Source organism: Malania oleifera, chromosome 3 (assembly GCF_029873635.1).
Source record: "Malania oleifera isolate guangnan ecotype guangnan chromosome 3, ASM2987363v1, whole genome shotgun sequence".
Lineage (NCBI taxonomy): Eukaryota > Viridiplantae > Streptophyta > Magnoliopsida > Santalales > Ximeniaceae > Malania > Malania oleifera.
Window position 1 is genome coordinate 5031254 of NC_080419.1, and position 19975 is coordinate 5051228.

Below are 19975 nucleotides of genomic sequence, written 5' to 3' on the forward strand. Positions count from 1 at the left end.
TTGAAGAGGTAAAAACTAATATAACTTAAGTAGTTAAGAATCAGTTGAGTCTTCTTGAATTTCTTGAGCTGCCTCTGCCTTGAGTTTCTCCTTTTTGGAATTTAATTCCAATTGATCAATATAGGATGCTATATTCCAATAGAAGGCCAATGCGCAATAGAAACCACAAATCACTCACAAAGAGAATAAAGGAAAGCAATAAAATAAAAAACACAAGAATTTATGTGGTTTGGCAATATGCTTACGTCCACGGGAGCAAACAGCTAATTTCACTATCAAATTGTCAAGCTTACATAAAGGGTTACAAAGTATAGTTTATTATGCTAATCCTACGCGTACAGAAGACTTAGAATGTATCTAAAACACTTCTGTAGCAAGTCCTTGAAGAAAATCGTCCAAATCTCCCAATCTACTAATCTCTCGATTCAAAAAAAATGATCTCTTCCGAACGAAACCATCGAAAGTTTCAGTAAACTGTCGACAGTTTAATTCCGAGAGTCGTTCGCCTACAAACTAAAATCGTCAACGGTTGAAACAGAGTATGAAGATTGAAACAAAAAGGAGACTAAAGAAGAGAAGTAAATTGCATTCTTCAATCTAATACAATTACAAATGAATGCTCTGTATTTATACAGAGTTGAATGTAATTAACACTAACTAACTTTGTTATAAACCAATGAAAAATATTCACATGTTTAATCTATATTATATCAATCTATAATAGTCCCCCTCAAGATGATGTGTATATATTATGCATATTCATCTTGGACAACAGAATATCAAATGGCTTAGAACCGAGCGGCTTTGTCATTAAGTCTGCTACTTGATGAGCATAATTAACATGAAAAACAGTTAATGATCCTTCTTGAATTTTCTCTCACACTAAGTGGCAATCCATTTCGATGTGTTTGGTGCATTCATGATAAACTGGGTTAGCTTCTATATGAATTGTCGCCTTATTATCACAGAACAACAATGCTGGTTGACTATGCAGCTGATGTAAATCATTAAGTAATGTTTTAATCCATGTTATCTCACAAACAGTAAAGGCCATTGATCTATACTCTGCCTCTACTGATGATCTTGAAACTGTGTGTTGTTTCTTTGATTTCCAAGATATCAATGATTCACCAATGAACACACAATATCCACTAATTGATCTTCAGGTGTCTAGACAACTAGCCCAATCTGAATCCGAAAAACCTTTGATATGAATGTTTGAAGAACTTGTGAATAATAGACCTTTTCCAGGAGCTAACTTCAAATATCTCAAAATTCTCATTGCTACTTGAAGATGTGGCACTCGAGGACAATCCAAAAATTGACTCAAATGATGGACTACAAAGGTGATGTTTGGTCTCGTATGAGTAACATAAATCAACCTCCCAATTAATCTTCTATAACCAGAAATATCATCAATTACTGCTCCCTCATCTTTTGACAGTTTGACATGAGTATCCATAGGAAATAAAATAGATTTGGCAGCAAGTAAACCAAAATCAGTAAGCAATTCTAGAGTATACTTTCTTTGAGATAAAGAAATAACCTTTTGTGATCTTGCAATTTCCATTCCAAGAAAAAATTTAACTGGTCCCAAATCTTTTAACTTGAACTTAACTGTTAAAGTTGTTTTGACAGCATCAATGGCTTCCAAATCATTGCTAGTAAGTAGTATATTATCATCCACATAAAGTAATAATGCCACAAATGAAGTTCCTTCCCTTTTCGTAAACAATGAATAATTTGCTTTTGACTGTGAGAAGCCAATATCAAATAAGACAGATTTGAATTTAGAATTCCATTGCCTTGATGCTTGTTTCAAGCCATAAAGAGATCTTTGCAATTTACATACCCTTGTGTCCCCCTTAGGTAGATAACCGGGAGGTTCTTTCATGAATACTTCTTCATCTAGGTCTCCATATAAAAAGGCATTATTGATATCTAAGTGAAAAAAAAAATGCCAATTATGTATAGTAGCCAGTGATAGAACACATCTAACAGTCACCATTTTTGCAACAGGTGAGAAAGTTTCAAAAAAATCTAGGTCTTCCTTTTGAATATACCCTTTGGCTACAAGCCTTGCTTTATATCTCTTAATAGAACCATCTGAATTGTATTTTATTTTATACACCCACTTACAACCTATAGGCGTTTTATCGAGAGGAAGAGATGTTAAGACCCAAGTGTTGTTTGATTCTAATGTAAATAATTCCACAGACATGGCATCTCTCCAATGAGAATGGCTAATAGCTTGATGATAAAAACTTGGTTCTATTTCGGAGGAAATTGCAACAGAAAAGGTTTTATGTGATTTAGACAATTTTGAGTATGACAAAACAATTGAAATGCTATATTTATTACCTGAATTAATGGCAGGAGCTATAGGAGATGATAAAGAAGCAGAAGCAACTAAGTTGCAGTGATAATTTTGCAAATATTCAGGTGCTTTGTGCAGTCTAGTTGATCTTCTAGGAGAAGGAAAATGATTTTGATCACTCAGAGATGGAATATTTGTGGTCTCAGTGTTGATAGGGTTAGCTGATCAATGTGGTGTATTAACGGATGAGGAAGATACAGTATTTTCAATGTAATCAGGAATTGATTTCGGAAGAACAATATTATTTGATTTTGAATAAAAAATTTGTGAAGTGATATCCAGATTTGAATTATTAGTTGATGAGTCATTTTGTAAAATAAATGGGAAGATTGATTCATGAAAAAACTACATCTCTAGAAACAAAAGAAATTTTAAGTTCCAAGTCATACAACTTATATCCTTTTATGCCAAAAGGATAGCCTATAAAAATGCATTTTCTAGCCCTTGGTGAAAATTTGTTTATGTTTTGAGTAATGGTTGATGCATAGCATAAACAACCAAAAACTCTCAAATGACTATATGATGGAACTGAATTATAAAGAACTTCATGTGAAGATTCGTTGCTTAGAACTAAAGATGGAATTCGGTTTATAAGATGACATGCAGTTAGTATACATTCCCCCCCCCCCCCCCCCAAAAAAAAATTAAAGGAATATTTTATTGAAATCTCAAAGCTTTTGCTACATTTAACAAATGTTGATGTTTTCTCTCAACTATTGAATTCTGTTGAGGTGTTTCTATGCATGACATTTGATGTATAATTCCTTTTGAAGCGAAAAAAAAAAAAAACCAATCATTTTAAATTCTAGACCATTATCACTCCTTATGCATTTTATTTTTCTCCCAAATTGTGTTTCAACTAAATTGTAAAAAGTAATCAATATGTTTCTAACTTCATATTTGTTTTTCATCAAATAAGCCCATGTAAATCTTGAATGATCATCAACTATAGTAAGAAAAAATCCGGATCCATTATGGCTTGAAACCGAGAAGGGTCCCCATATATCACAATGAACAACGTGAAAATAGAACTTTCATTATATTTATGAACTTGAAAAGGAAGTCTCTTCTATTTTGCCAGTGGGCAAACAATACAATGATCAGAAATTTTATCTGTGAAATTGATATCAGATACATTTTTGGAAAGGAAAAACAATATGGACATGGAAGGATGTCCTAATCTGCTATAACAAACTTTAGAGTTTGTTACAGAATTGATAAGATTCGATTTAGGTTGAACCTCATCATTACTAGCACCTGATTTCTGCAATATGTATAAACTAGCTTTTCTTCTAGCTTTTCTTGGATTAGATGATATACCTTGAGTGGAATGATCAACAGATTTAGAAAATGACATTTGCTACTTTATGAATGGTATTATCATCAGGTTGTGAGTAAATTAAAGATAACAATTTTTGATAATCTTCTTGAGAGAAAGGCAATTGATTAAAGTTCTCAAAGTAATTATTCAAAAGATGACCCAAAACTTGATTGGCAAATGCCTGAAATTTTCCTTTTTGTCAACCATTTGTGGAATTTTGCTTGAATCCGGGAGGATAACCATGAATCTTATAGCATTTATCTACCATATGATTATTTATGCCATAGTGAGTGCAATATAATCTTTCTCTTCTTGTTTGCTGTTTTCCAAAATTGAATTTTTTCATATCTGAGTTTGTATCTTGCCTTTTGCTCATGAATGCAACAGTATCAACCATACTGTTCTTGCTAATTTCCCTTTGTTTTTCTTCTTGCATCATCAAAGAAAAAACTTTGCTTATGTGTGGCAATGGATCTAGCATTAGAATTTGTCCTCTGATATGAGAAAAACGGTCATTTAAACCCATCAGAAACTGTATTACATGCTGTCAATCTTGATAACTCAGAAACATCTTTATTGCACCACAATTACACTTTTTTAAGGCTCCACATGAACATGTATAGTAGGAATTTGATTATAATCCGACGATTCATCCCACAAAGACTTGAATCTTGTATAGTAATCTCGCATAGACAAATCTGCTTGAACCAAAACTGATAAATCTTTTTGCAATTGATAGATTCTTGGACCATTACCTTGAGTAAATCGATTCTTTAAATCCAGCCACATATCTTTCACTGTTTTTGCACATATTATGCTACAACCAATCTCCTTCAAAACAGAGTTGATCAACCAAGAAGACACCATATTGTTGCATCTTTCTCAGAATTCATACGAATCATCTGTGAAGCTCGGTTGAGAAATCGATTCATCCATGAATCCAATTTTGTTCTTTGCTTTGAATGTCATAATCATGGATCTGCTCCATGTATGATAATTGTCCCCAGTGAGGATATTTGACACCAGAACTGTTCCTGGTGAATCACCATTTTGGAGGTGATAGCAGCTTGGAATATTATCCATGCTGGATGTAGAAACAAAAGCTTAAGTATTTTGCTCTGATACCATGAAACAAAGTATCAAGATTGAAACAAAAAGTAGACTAAAGAAGAGAAGTAAATTGCATTCTTCAATCTAATACAATTACAAATGAATGCTCTGTATTTATGCAGAGTTGAATGTAACTAACACTAACTAACTTTGTTATAAACCAATGAAAAATATCCACATGTTTAATATATATTATATCAATCTATAATAACGGTTTTGGTACGGTTATCTACCGAGACCAAAACCGTTGATCATACCATCGACCAAATAGTCGACGGTTTCTTCCTGCAACCCAGCTTTCTTGTTTTTTGCTTTACCATACTTTCCCAAGGCATGTGTTCCGCTCAATATGAGTCACATATCCAACAAAAGATTTGATTAGCAATATGGGTATGCAACAATAGTCTATTATTTTATATTTTTTATAGCAAGATTGACCTCTATTTAACTTCAAAATTAGACATACCATAAGAGAATTAAGCATATTGATATTGATTCCTCTTTATGTCAGATTGTGTATCACATGATGGGTTGCTACAAAGACAGTCTTGCAAATATAATGACAAAACTCCACTAACAAGTTCAAAATTGTTTGGACTTGAGTGATGTGTCCTATTGCAAATGAGTTGGGCCCTTAAAAGGGCCTTACGAAGAAAAAAGACGGAAGTCTTACTATGTTGTTTGGTGATTTGTTCTTTCGACACCTTAAATTCTTATATTTAAACCCACTAATAAAGAAGCCTTTCTTAGTGGAAAAACTAACGGCCAAGCCTGTCTTATATTCTTGAGTCACATATGATTGTTATGTTTGTAATATTATGATTGTTATTTCAACTCTATGAGATGTAATGTATTTGGAGTAAGTGTTTGAGTGTAGGTGATTATGATCTTCACTAATATTTTTTTTGATTAATAATGAAATTTTCACTTCTCTCCTTCAACCATGGACGTAACTTCGAAGTCAAAAAAATGTAACTTTTGTATTTTTTGTGTTATTTTTTTTTTAATTTCCTTCATTTATATGCTTTACAATTGTAATATTTTGTAGTTTATGGAAAGACACTAACTATAAAAATTTGAAAAATGTGGGTGGTCCTTTATTAATCGTTATTATTTCTACAACAATGAAGAAGAGCGCACAAGTCATCTATTAAGATACTGCCCATTTACTTCTTCCTTATAGTCTTATATTTTGCCTCATCAACTGTAGCAAATATGAATCTTTTCACATCTATTCTAAACTTGTTTAAAAAAAAAAAAATACAATAAGGGACTACAGTGAATAATTCATCATTTCAAATCTATAACCTACTATGTTCTTTTGAGAAATTTTTTTTAACAAAAAAGTTATCAAAAGAACTTTTATGAATGAAACCAAATCAAAAGAAGAAATTATTCAATGAGAAATTTATTATAGTGAATGGATAGAAACATAAGAGAACTCATTCATATCGTAAATCTTGCCAAGTTGTTTAAAAAATGTCCGTCTTTATTTAACTAGCTTCTCATCAGTCACTTTTTTCTTTGTATTAATTACTTTCTTTCTTTTTTTCCTTCTATTATTTGTTTTGAAAATTTGGCGTCTATCCTCTCCAATGTCAAAAAGCTAGTTACAAAATAATCATACACAACCAATTAAGGCTGTCACTTTACTCAACATTGCAGAAAAGGTGAAATGCACTTTACTCCATTGGGAATTCTCGGATTTTTTTTTTTTTTTTTTTTTTTGTGCAGTTATCAATGAAATTTCAAAGCTCAACACACATTGGAACAAGAGCAACTTTAAAAAAAAAATAAATAAATATTTTTTTATTGACTTACTGTTAAACATCACAGCTTACTTTATATAATTTTTTTTCTAAGAAAAAAAAAATCCCTATATATGCTATTGGCACTGCCTAGAATTGTCCTACTTCTATTATAATACAAGGGCAATTCAAACCCCTTAATAATTGTAGTGTGTTTCACACTTTCACCGTGTGCTTGCGAATGCAGTGTCTTAAGAAATCAATTTAAACTCTGTAAATTTAAATAAAATATCATATAATGTTGTGTTAAAGTTATATTTTTAAAATATAATTTACATGATGCTCGATCTAAATACAACGTTTGAATTTCGCATTTTCAAACATAAAATTATTTTTTAATTTAAAATAATTTTAAATATTTTATATGTTTTTTTACACTTAAATGCAGTTTTATAAAACTACAATTAATGGTAAAAGAAAACGTGTTTTGTAAGACATATTTTAAATATATTTTTCATCTTAGCCCTAGAGAAACGATAACCTTGTTTAAACGATGCGAAAAAACAATAATCTGAAACACGTGGCTGCAATTAGAGTTGGACTTGAATGAACCCTAGGTGGACCCACCCACGGAATTTTAATATAAAGGAGATAGTTGAAGAGGGGAGACATCTATGGCTATGTAGACCCATTGCCCGTTGGATTGGGAGTGGGGCCCTGGTCGGTGGATGCATTGAGAGTGATGTGCTCCTTGCCTGCCTAACCTACCTAAGCTAAAGTTAAGATACCATAAAAATCCTTCCAAGCTTAAGGTAAACAAGCCAAGCCCAGCCAAGGGGAGGGATGGGAATTCAGTTCACCAACCGTGGACCGTCCCTTCTTCCTCCCACATTCCTATCCCCGAACTCTTATTATTTTATTGGATCCAATTCCAATCTAATTGCATAGTCCCCCTTCCTTCAAGTTAAACCCCGCCCCTCGTCCATTTGGCTAGCATTAAGAATTCAAATCTCATTTCGTTTCATTATTCAATAAGTATGAGAATTAGAAAAATAAAAAACAAAAAGTTTATTATCCTTTGAATCACATGTTGATCTAAAAAAAATTCAATAAAACTCGGTGAAATTTTATTATGCATAAAAAAATATTAAATACCGAAGAAATCGTAGGTAAGCTTGATACACATAAGTGAGTACCATCTTGACCAAAAAATTTTAAGTCTATTAAGTCTTGAATCTAACCATGCAAATAAACACTTATCATCCGCTCTATTTTTTCAACATAAAACAAACTCACAAATAAAATTCTCAACACATTTTATAACTTGTAATATACGAACGAATCTCTTTATAACTTGTAATATGCGAACAATCTCTCTTTCCCTCTTCCCATGTGTGTGTACACGTATAGCAAAACCACCCATGCCAATTGCCCCACCATCGAAACTGCCATAAGGAAGATGGAATTGGTAGACAAAAACCAGGGGCTGCCAGATGTGTGGATAAATATATCATATATGACAATAAATAAAAAGAACCTTAGCGCGAGCAATAGTCAATATTCCAAACGTATCTAACGTCAACTCCTTTAAAGTATGAAATGAGATATTGATAATACCGGCGAATCGAATCGTCGCCATTCTAATTAATTAACTATTTAAATAATTAATCAATGGTGGACCGTTCATAGCACGATAAACAATTTGATTAAAACCCTGTATACGTACTCATCAGATTCATGCATGGTTTCCAAAACAAGCATAAGCCCCATCTCAAATTGACCCATGTCATGCCACGCCATGCCTCCCCTCCTTATCTCTTCCATTCCTCCCCACTTCCCCCACTTTCCCATCTTGTCCACACCGCCTCACCACGCTGTTTCCACGGCAACACATGTCTCTCCCTCCCCCCCCCCCCCCCCCCTTCTCTCTCTCTCTCTCTCTCTCTCCTCCCCACTTCCCCCACTTTCCCATCTTGTCCACACCGCCTCACCACACTCTCTCTCTCTTTCTCTTTCTCTCTCTCTCTCTCTCTCTGGCAAGTGTTCTTTGTATATTATTATTATCTGTATGCATATAATAAAGGAAACTGTATACAAAACTCCCCACTTTACCGACATGCCGGTAAGATTGTCACGTGCACAGTTCAACTAGGTGGACTGCCATCACGTTGTCTAAGCTAGCAACATAGCATGTACTCCTCGAAACAAAAGCATGAAATCAAATTATCAAACTATGCTGTAACAAAGATAAGGTGCAAACCTTGGCTTTTGAAAATTATGCCTAAGAAAAATCATTCGGCATGCAGCCGGAATGATATTTTTGAAGTTTTATTTAAGAAGCTAGTTAAAAAGGGATCATGGGTCATTAAATTTAAATAGCTTACGAACCTCGATTGGTAAGAAAAATTTATTACTGGACTGCCGGACAGATTCTACAGCACCGTCCATATGTAAAATGCTATGACAGTAATATACAATGTCAATAAGCTATATTCATTTCAAAACGACTCAATAAACAAGCATTCAATTGCCAAGTTACAACTCTACTCCGGGTAACTTCACAATGAATCTCCCAACTGCCCTAGCATTATGTATATCTCCTTCAATCCAGGAAGTTCCCATTATGTGACACTTTCCTTAGAAGGATATAGATGTTGATGATAATTTTGATTTCCAACGAGTAAATAACAATCTATCTACGCAATTATGAAGAAAGCTTTAAGCACAAAAAAGGAAAAGGGAACTAATTTTGTATACCATTTTGACTGAATGTTGTGTGTAACATCTCTAGGCTGGAAGCTTGGTGGAGGGATGGGAGCCAAACAATTCTGTTTGCTTATTCTATCAAAAGACCCCAAAACCATCCAAAAGAATCCTCGCCACAAAATGAAATGCTGCAACTTACCATCTCCATCATAAAACAATTTGGTTCGCATGCAAGAGCACTCTTCGAAGCTCATCAGCAATTCCCTGGATCAGAACTGGTTTACGAATAACTCCATTAATTCCGATCTGCAAGCACACCTCGCATATATCTTCATCAGTGCTAGCTGTTAAAACAATTAACAATGGCCAGCTGCGGCTTCGGAACTTCCGAATTCTTCTTGCAACTTCATATCCATCCATCTCTGGCATGTGAAGATCCAAGAGAACTACTTGGAAAGAAGGTCCAAGAGCACTAAGGCATTCAAATCCAGTTGAAACAGCAGAAACAGTGCAACCCAGTTTCTCAAGTAGTTTCCGGGTCACAGCCCTGTTCACGTCATCATCATCAGCTAACAGAATTTTAAGGCCCTTGAAAAGAGAGTCTGAATGTGGATGATCCGAAGAATTTCCAGATTCAGGTATGCCTATCCTAATGAAAGGTTGGAGTTGAAACCGAAGAACAAGTGTTATACTCTGAGCATAACCTTGAGGATTTGGGACAACCCAAATGTTTCCTTGCATCAGCTGCCAATTATTCAAAGAAAAAGTGGAAATAATCAGAATCAGAATCTGTTAGAACAAGAAAAGATAATTGACACAACTATATTTTTTACTTCCACGCTGTTTCGGACGATGTCCAATAAGCAGCATTCATTGGCAGCAAAAGCAGCCAAATAAACTTCAGAGATAAACAAATTTCAGAACTACAAATTACCTGTGCACATGGATTTTCTAAATTTTAAATAAGTGCATTAAGATAGCTCCAATTCTTGCTTCCATTTTTTCTGTACAAGCATCCTTTAAGGTTGGGGAATCATTAAAAAAGTCACCAGTATATAATTGTTATCGAAGGACAGTCTCTTTGCTTTGAAAAGTGGAAGATATATTTTTTAATAAATTCTTTGCAAGAAACATTAGCTCAAATGCATCCCAAGTAGCATAATTCTAGCCAAAGAAAATGCAGCTCAAGTTCTTTCTTAGCTTAGAAAGTATCAGGTAACCATGGAGAAAGAAGAATTATTGACCACCACCATCCAGACTGACTCTGGACTATACAACAATTCTTTATATGTTCAGCAAGATGTCCCCCTGATAACAACCTCCAAACAAGGCCTTTGTCTAACTTAAAATTTCACTAATTTACTGTTCTCAAAGACGAGGCTCAGAAAACAAAAACACATAACCAACATTTATAAATGATCCTCACTTTGCTGTGACTTTTTTTTTTTTCCCCTTTGTAATTCATTTTAGGCTCATTTTCTTGTGAATGTAATATTATTGATATGATTGTCACATGCAATCCTAGTTTCACAAGTATTTAATCAAGCAATAGGTTAACAAATACATAAAACACACAAAAGATATATATAAACTTATGCAAGATTCATCATCTCTTTAGTCAACCAATTGGTTAAAACACACACAAGATGTAAACACATGCAAGATTCATCATCCTCACCTGAGCGAGTTTTTTGCACACAGAGAAGCTCAAGCCCTCCTCCACTCTGTCATTGGTGCCTCTTCCAGAAACCTCCAATTGAGAACCACCATTGTTCATCCTGATTTCAAATTTTATATTTACATAACCATCAGACAAACAAGGTCTCCAGGTTGCCCATCCTTGATCATTGTTTCCCTCACTTCCACTATCTGAGAAAACCCGAAACATCACAAACCCTCCAGTAATGCCACCATTCAACAGGCTTCCAACCATATGCAAAATCAACTGAAAAACCCTTCTTTCATCACCCATGACATGATCAGGCAAGGACTTCTCAACCTCAACTGCAAAACCATAACCCTTATAAATACACAAGCACTTGGCAAGGCAAGCCACTTCTTTTATCATGGAATGCAAATGAAACTGTTTCATCTCTAACGGGATTCTGCCATTATCCTTTGTTGAAGTATCCATCACGTCATTTATTAAAGTTGAGAGAACAAAGCTTGACTTCATCATCGTATCAACAATCATTCGTTGTTCATTGCTCAAATTTCCATCCTGAATCATCGAAAGCAAACCCAGAACTGAGTGCATTGGCCTCCTCATCCCATCACTCATTACCTTTTGAAATGTGATCCTTGCCCGGCTTGCCATCATTGCATTCCTTTTAGCCTGTTGCAACGCTCGATTTTGCTCCGCCAGTTTCTCTCTCATATATTGGGACTCTTCGAGAACTGCAGCATGAGATAAAGCCACAGCCACCTGATCAGCGACAACCTTAACTATCTCAAGTTCATGGTTGTTCCAATATCTATCCTGTCCACCCGGAAGAACCAAGATTAGTATGGCATAGAAAGTCTGAATCAGCTCAGGAGTTCCCCCTTTGAAGTTTGAAAATGGAAGCATTGGCATTCGAATAGCAGCCACTGGTCCTGGCTCTTGCGACCCTCCACAGCTGGTAACGAGTATTGAATCTGACCTGAGGATATTTACGCTATCACTGCCCTTAATCATTTGAACATCTGGATTACTAATTGGGATGGAGAGCTTAGTAAAATTTGAAAAATTCCTCCCTTTCAACTCATGGGTCAGAATCATCTCTGTTTTGATCTCATTAGGCATCCAAATGGCACAGCTCTGCAAATCCAAAGTCTTCGAAAGCTCAACCATGGTGGTGTATAATATAGTATGCCGATCAAGTGATTTGCGGATCTCTTGTGTGAGCATCCGAACATGCCACCCAGCTTCCTTCTGTTGCCTTATAAGTCCAACCTCTCGCCCAAGATCCCAAGCCTTCTTCTTCAACATAAATTCTCTAACCTTTACTTTCAAAAGCAAAGGAATGAGGGTGATCAAAGTAATAGCAGTGGCACACGAGACGAGAGCGGTGAGGAATTTGAAAATAGTAAGGGCCAGCATTAGTTGAAATGTGTGGGGACCATAGGTCCAGCCATTGAGCAGATGGGTCAACCCACATAGAACAATGAAGGCAATGAATTCAAACAGGACCCATTTGAATGGGACGTTTGAGCAGCTAACAAAGTAAAGTAGCTCAATGGGTATAGAAAAATAAGCCACGGCAATCAAGAAATCGCTTACTCTCTGGCATTCTAGAATGCCATCAGCGCTCCAGTAGCCATCATCGTCGCAATTGCACCGAGGAAATCCATTTTCGGCAGCAGATAAAGATATGAGGAGTGAAGAAAACAACAACCCAGGAGCTAATGTTCTTAACATTGCAACCAAAATATTATCTTCAATCCATTTAAAGGCTAAAGCTCCACTCTATTAAAGTCCCCCTGTAAATTAATACGAGGGTACAGTATTCACAAGTACTAAAATCATAACACGCCAATCTTCTCTGGTCGTTTCCTGTATAGAAAAGTTCAACAAAAAATGAGAGACCAAAATCTATAAATATACACACATAAATTAATTCATGTGTGCAAATGGTCTAAGATCTAACCAACCAATCAGCCCAAAATTTAGAAATATTTTAATTTCATTTTCTTATTCAAGTGATTTCTTCTGCTTATCCGACTTAGTTCTTTATTAATTAGTTTACATATGCTTTTATTAGTTAAAAAGGCTCGTGAATAAAAGCAACAGTGATGAAGAACACAAATTTCTTAAACTAAAAGAAAGTACCAAAAACAAAGCTACCCGCCCCCAAAAACGACAGAAAAACAACTAAAAATAATATACTGTTAATAATAACAAGAAAATATGCACCCTCCAAAGCCCCAACCCATAAGAAAGCCAAAACCCAGAAATGCAGGCAACGTAGGGAATGTACCTGAAAAACCCCACCACTGATGGCGGCGAAACACTCAGATTTAAACCAAACCACTTCCAGATCTTCACACGCGGGGACTTAAACTCGTCCAAAACCCAGCAAATTTTGAGAACATAAGTGATTTCATCACCACCTTCTTCTCCAATCTTACCATTCCCTACACGATATCACCCAACCCATCATCACCAGAACAAGCTCAACAGCAGAAGCAAGCGCGAGCACGCAAACCTCCTCATCGTTTCTCCTCCATGGAAATCACCAACAAGGCAATCCCAAGATTATTATAAATAAATAAAAAATGACAGATTACCCCCAAACTCAGCAAAGAAAACCCGCCTTTATGGACCCACAACCACTGCGGAACACTGCAGCCGGTCAATAAAAACATCCATTTTCTCCAAATTGCACTTTCCTCATAATTTCATTTCATCCTCCAGCTTCTGTTCGTTGCTCGGAATTCTACGGTTCCCTCAATTCCATTTCCCTGTCAAGTCTCCCCTTCCTCCTTCCCTCCCTCACTCCCTCCCCCCCTTTTTATTTCTCTCACCCCTCTCCCCTCCCCTTTTCAAATTTCAAACCAATGTTTTTAAGGGAACTGCAGAGCTCTGGGCAGAGAGAGAGAGAGCGACTTTAGAGAGAGTAGATAGAGAAGGTTTGTCCGCGCCGTTGTTTCATAGAGAACTAATAAAATAGAATGAAGCAGACGCACAAGAGAGAGAGAGAGAGAGAGAGAGAGAGAGGTGGGTTTAACGCGTGGGACCCAGTTCATACATGAGGCGAACTTGGACGCTTTTTGCCCCAAAACGTCTTCGTCTCGTCAGGCCCTATAAAAAGATCGTTTTATTTAATTGGTTCTTCCCCTCTCTCTCTCTCCCTATCACCTCTCTGACGTTTCGTTCTTCAAATGTTCCTTCCCTCTTTCCCCAAAACTTCTCTCTCATCGTCTCCCCGTGGGAAATCTGCTCGCCACGTGGCGACTCTTGGCAACAGCGCTAGGTTCCTCATTCTCACCCTCAAGCGCGTGACTCACGTGCCTCTACCAACTACGCCCCCGGGTGAACTACCCATGCTCCGCAAATCTGTTCTATTTAGTGGGGGTAATTTGGTACTTCCATGCTCTTCAAATAGCAACGTTAGGTGGTCCGGCGTCTCCTGCTTTCCAAAGGAGTCCACTTGGCGGACTTCGCCTTTATATTTATAAATATCAAAACCACTATTTCATCTCTTAAATGCTCTTTTTGTATGATAGTTGGTGCATATACATTGCACCTAAAATTAATTATTACTAGTGCCTGAAATTCTCATTTTGGGTGGCTTGTATTTATACCATTTATATTTATATTTTTTAAGAGGCGTATGAGGCAATAATTTTGGCACTTTAAAAAAATATTACTTGCACCTCTCATTTATTTTTTAGCATATTGAAAGACAAATTTTACTCCTTGATTCTCACTTATCAGGTACAGAAATTTTATATAAATAAATAAATAAAGAGAAAAGAGGGTCAAAGTAGTTAATTTATTGTGTAAAAAAATAAATATTGTGTTGTGGTATTTTTTTTGGAGTGCAAGTAGCGCTTGCCTACCTAACTTATACTTTATTTTTTTATTTTTTTATGCACATTATTTTGAAACTTGAATTAAACTAGTTGTCGATCCTAGTTGGATCAAATTTGATTGTTTGGTCAATTAACTGTATCTAATTATCTAAACAAATTGGGTTAGAATAAAATCTTGATTTTGAGTATGGATGGCAAAACGATTCAAAACCCGACGAGTTATCCATGACCTATGACTCGTCCATTTTAATCGGATTTTGGTTTAATATAAGATAACCAGCTTATAAACAAGTCAACCCAAATCCGACCCATTTAATAAACGGGTTGGATCGGTTCGGGTCAGGCACCCGACTAGTGACCCATGTATGTATATATATATATATAAAATAAAGCCTAACCCTACCCTCTCCCTTAGTCGGCTCTCGGTCTCTCATCTCAGACCTCAGTGGCAATGGCTCATGCCTCACGGTCACGGTTTCGATCACCAACTACTCAATCAATAATTTTTTTTACACAAAAAGGAGCTTCGGATGATAAATCTAGCCCCTTACCTCAACTTCTCACTTCATCGCTTCATCGGATGAGGATTCAAACCTCGACCCGAAACTGAGAAGTCTTTGCGAAGAGGTGAGCCAGAGCCTAAGGGAGATCGGGGCCCTTCTCGTCAAGGATTCAAGAGGCTCCACCGAAGACAACGATCGATTCATCAATATGATGGAGTATTTCCAGGCTTCCAGCGTCCCTGTTGGCTTTTTGAGTCCGATCTCTGTTTTGATGTTGAAAAACACAAGTGTCTTATGTGTGTACTTAGTGCTTGAACAGGTCATAATTCAGGACACACATAAGGGACAAGAAGTGGATGCCAAGCCAAGACTTAAAGCGCATAAAACTTGGCGTATTCCATGGAGTCTTTAGAGCAAAAGAAGAAGACATATTTGATTTGTATTTATAATGCATTTAAGTTCTATTATTTTGGTATATAATAATGCATGCATCTGCATGATATGCCTTGAATGCTCAGATTACCGTAGACTGACCTTAAGGCACCTAGAGTTTAACCAAAAACTCTTTTCATAAAAGTTAAAATCAAACAAAGGTTTTGGAACAGCTTTAGGTAACTTCGGTCGACCGACGTCGGGTTTTTAGGTTTAATTCAAAAGCCTCGATCGACTGAACGCTTTAGTACAAATCAGCTTGGTCGACCGAACCATCCTTGAGTCAAAGCTTGACTGTCTCGATCGACTGAACCCTTGGTAGTATAAATACCTCGGTCGACCAAACAGGTCAGAAGTCAACTTGTTGACTTCGCTCGGTTGATCATTTAGTTTTTGAATGTATCTTCCACAGTCGACCGAATTGACACATGTTTGACACCCAATTGCTCAGTCGACTAAACTTATAGTTCATTTTGGCCACAATCGATCGAACCATATAAGCGGTCAACCGAACCTAAACCACGGTCAACCGAACCTACGAAGGGTTCAGAATTGCCCTAAAATGGTCGATCGAACCCATAGTTTAAAATTGTTATGATCGACCAAACCTATTAATTGGGTCGACCAAACCTCTCCGGTTGAAAATTTTTTAAAGGGCTAAAAAGTCATTAATTTTTAATTAAACTTTTTCAAAATACTAAGCGTGTCCCCAACGGTCATATTTTCTTGAAAATTTATAAATACCCCATCATTTTCTTTGATTAACAACTTTGATTAAATTCAAATTTCTCTCCAATCCTTTGCTAATCAAAATTCCCCTAAACCATTTTTATTACAAAAATCTCTTCTTTGAGGCAAATTTTTTAAACAAAACTCTCAAACTCTCTATCCATTCATTTATTTCAAGATCACTTTGGAAGAGAGTATATTTATTTTGGGCATTTATTTTCATGTTTACATGCACATACTCTCACTTATTATTTATCTTTGAAAATCATTTTCTTGAGAGCATGGCTTTGGTTTCTCCAGGTTATTTCCTAGATAAATATTTTTGGGAGAAAGTTATTTATTGCACAAATATTTTCTTGAGCATAAATTCCTAAATTATCCAAATATTCTTTATTTGCAAAATATTTATAGGAGAACAATAATACTCATTTTTCACATATATTTTATTTGTACAAAATTATTTGATAGCACCTTCCTCTACTGAGCATAATGCATATCGTTAGAGATTGCATGTATTTGAGCTTTTTAATGTGTACATCCATGCTTGTATTTAGAAGCGTTTTAATATGTACAAAAATAATTTTTATTGTACTGGTTGCATTCATCCCATTAATTGAATTAAGCAGTCTTAGCCCCGTAAGTGAGACAAGTTGGGCTCAGCCTTGTAATTGAGTTGGGGTTTGCATCGCCCCGTAAGGAGAGGTTGTAACCGCTTTTGCTCTACTCGTTTAAGTGAGCAGGTTTAATGGAATCATTGGGAGGTATGCGCAAGGCGGGGACGTAGACTAGTTTGACCAAACCTCAATAACAAATATTGTGTGTATGTCTCTCTCTCCCTATCTCATTTAAATTACAGCACTTTAGTTTCCATATATGTATGCTTGCTTATTTACTGTTATAATTATTTGCATGCACACATTTAATTTAAATGAGATATGCTCCACACGTGTATGTCTACACTAATAGCCTGTTGGCCCTATAGGTTATACTCTATTTTGATTATGACGAATACTTAGGTATTTAATGTCTGCTGAGTTAATGTGCAGGTTTATCTTAGCGGTATCATATAATGGCACTCGGAGAGCCGGAGGAAAATGATGACCCTAGTTATAATTTAATTGTTGTAATTTCTATTCGGTTCTATAATATTTAATTAAGAAAAGGTCCGTAATAATATTCATATCTTGCATGTAGAACTACAAAGCTCAAAGATCATAGAATGACTCTAGGTCCCTACACATCTCTTGAAAATCAAATGACCATAGAAAGACCTTAGGAAACACCCTTCGGTTGACCGACACCGGATTTTTTCAATACCTTCAAAAAGACCTAGAAATGACCCTAGGACACTCACTCATGCACGTATATGAATGATCAGTTGAATAGGGTGGTTGTAAAATGAAATAGGACTGAAATGCACAAAATTCGGTCGACCGACCTGTTCAGTTCATTCTGCCCCCGTTCGACCGAGTGATGACAGTTCAATTGACCCAGGTCAGCTAAACTCCTAGGAAGTCAACATTTTGACCTCCTAGTCAACCGAGAAGAATTTGCATACCACCAACTTGGTTGACCGAGTTCCCACGTGTGGGAACCCAACGATCTAGTTGACCGACCAGCCTAATTCATTTTCACCCTAGTCGACTGAACCTCGAACATACGAAAAAATTGCCTTGGATATACATGTCTGGTTAACCGAGAGGATAGTTCATTTTTAGCCCGGTCGACCGAACCCAAGAACTTGGGTCGACTGAAAATTTTTCTAGTCAATCAGTGCTTTCAGGTTGGACCTATTGTTTACTGCAGTTTAATTTTTTAAACAGGTTTAATGGGGTTAAAATGTTTTAAAACAAATATAATAATACCTTACATGTCCTAACGAGTATAATTTTTCTTATCTCTATATATAGGGCTTCCTTTGTAATAATTAGCAAAAGATTAGCCACAATAATTAGCAAAAATCCTCTCAATCTCAAAAACCTATTTTAGCCTATTTCACTCAAAATACTAACGTATATTCATTCTCTTGATACATTTTAGCATTGCGAGTTTATTTTGTGTGCTAGTACTTATTAGGTATTGTTAATACTCACATTGCCTTGCTTGAATATTTGATATTGATTTTGGGGAGTTTGGCATAGTTTATCCCACAGATTTAACTAAGTAAGTTTAGGATATTTTCATATTGTTGCAAGTGTCCAATAGTTTGGTTTTTGTTTGTGTAAATATTTTTTCAAACAAGCAAATATTTTCAAACTAGTATTGTGCATATTACATTGAAGAAAACCCTTTTGAACTAGTTTGATTATCTGATTTGTATCTTTAGAATAGTGATTTGCTATTGAAGTACTTTACTTAGATTCCAAGATATTGTTTGTATTGAACACTCTTGAGCATCATACTGATTATATTATATTGAGTGTAGATTGATTTTTTCTTGCGCGTATTGGGTCCATATCTACTTTACATGAAAGCACAATCATTGTACCATTTGATTGAGTGAACATTGTTGTATTTCCAGGTGTGGCTTAAGAGGGCGGTAATCCAATCCGGTAAGGATTGTGTAGGTTGAGGTCTGCCCTGTGTTAATTGACCTAGTTGTAAAGGTTAAGGTCAGCCCTGTGCTAATTGACCTGGTTGTTTAGGTGCCACTCCACCCGTTAAGTGAGCCTATAGTGGTAATCCTTGTACTTGTTAGTCAAGGTGGGGACCTAGGCAATTTGGTCGAACCTCGATAACATTTCTGGGTATCGTCTCCTTTACTACTTTATTGTGCATGCTTGATTAAATTTCTATTGTAGTTTAAATTCCATTGTATATTTGCATTGATTTGTTTTACATGTACTAGATTGACCTTAGGCTTGTGTAATACTGTTGATTAATAGATTGACCTAGGGGATAAACTTTTTAAATACCAATTCACCCCCCCCTCTTGGGAATGCACCAAAGCTAACATAGCCTAATCATTTTACATACACGCTTTTAATATTGAATGAGATATGAACTATGGTGAATCGGTAAATATTTTAATTAGTCAAAAAGTTTTAAAACTCAGTTTACCCCTTCTCTTGGGATCACATCATTTCCAACAATTGGTATCAGAGTCTCGTTGAAATAAACTTAGCTGTTATTTGCATAAAGAGTGCAACGACTCATATTTTGGTGTATCCCTGTTTTGAGGGTCAAGTCTTTGTAAATACTCCCCTGGTTTTATTGTGTAGATTTTAAGATTTGAAATTTGAAATTGGTTTTTGTAAAATCAATTGATTGGAGGATTTGGAAAGTATTTGTCAAAGTTATCATATCCCATCCAAAATGTTTATAAAATACAAAGTTTCCCAAACCTGAAAATAATTTTGAATTTGCATGACATTGTTTTACTGCATATCATTTGAGTGTCATGCATATCTTTATCTTATGCCTTAGCAACTGATATTCTTGCAAAGTTTATGTTGTTTCTCAGTGCTAAGGATTTTGGGAACCATTAGTGGCATTGAAAAATTGAAAGAGAAAATGACACCACTCCGAGTTT

General features: G+C 35.8%; 1 protein-coding gene across 1 annotated transcript; it reads right to left on the reverse strand.

The window, feature by feature from the left end:
- Positions 1-9026: 9026 nt before the first annotated feature.
- Positions 9027-14022, reverse strand: LOC131150652 (protein EIN4-like). The gene is made up of 3 exons (XM_058101505.1): positions 13222-14022; positions 10941-12797; positions 9027-10006 (listed from the first exon to the last, which is right to left on the reverse strand). Exons 2-3 carry the CDS (start codon positions 12660-12662, stop codon positions 9470-9472), a joined length of 2259 nt encoding a protein of 752 aa, XP_057957488.1. The 5' UTR covers positions 12663-12797; positions 13222-14022; the 3' UTR covers positions 9027-9469.
- Positions 14023-19975: the final 5953 nt, after the last annotated feature.

Bases quoted from the DNA above. Each gene is read 5' to 3' on its own strand.
- LOC131150652 (XM_058101505.1), bottom strand. From the start codon at position 12,662: ATGTTAAGAACATTAGCTCCTGGGTTGTTGTTTTCTTCACTCCTCATA. The intron at 10,007-10,940 runs GTGAGGATGATG...AATAATTGGCAG, and splicing joins TGTGCAAAAAACTCGCTCAG to CTGATGCAAGGAAACATTTG.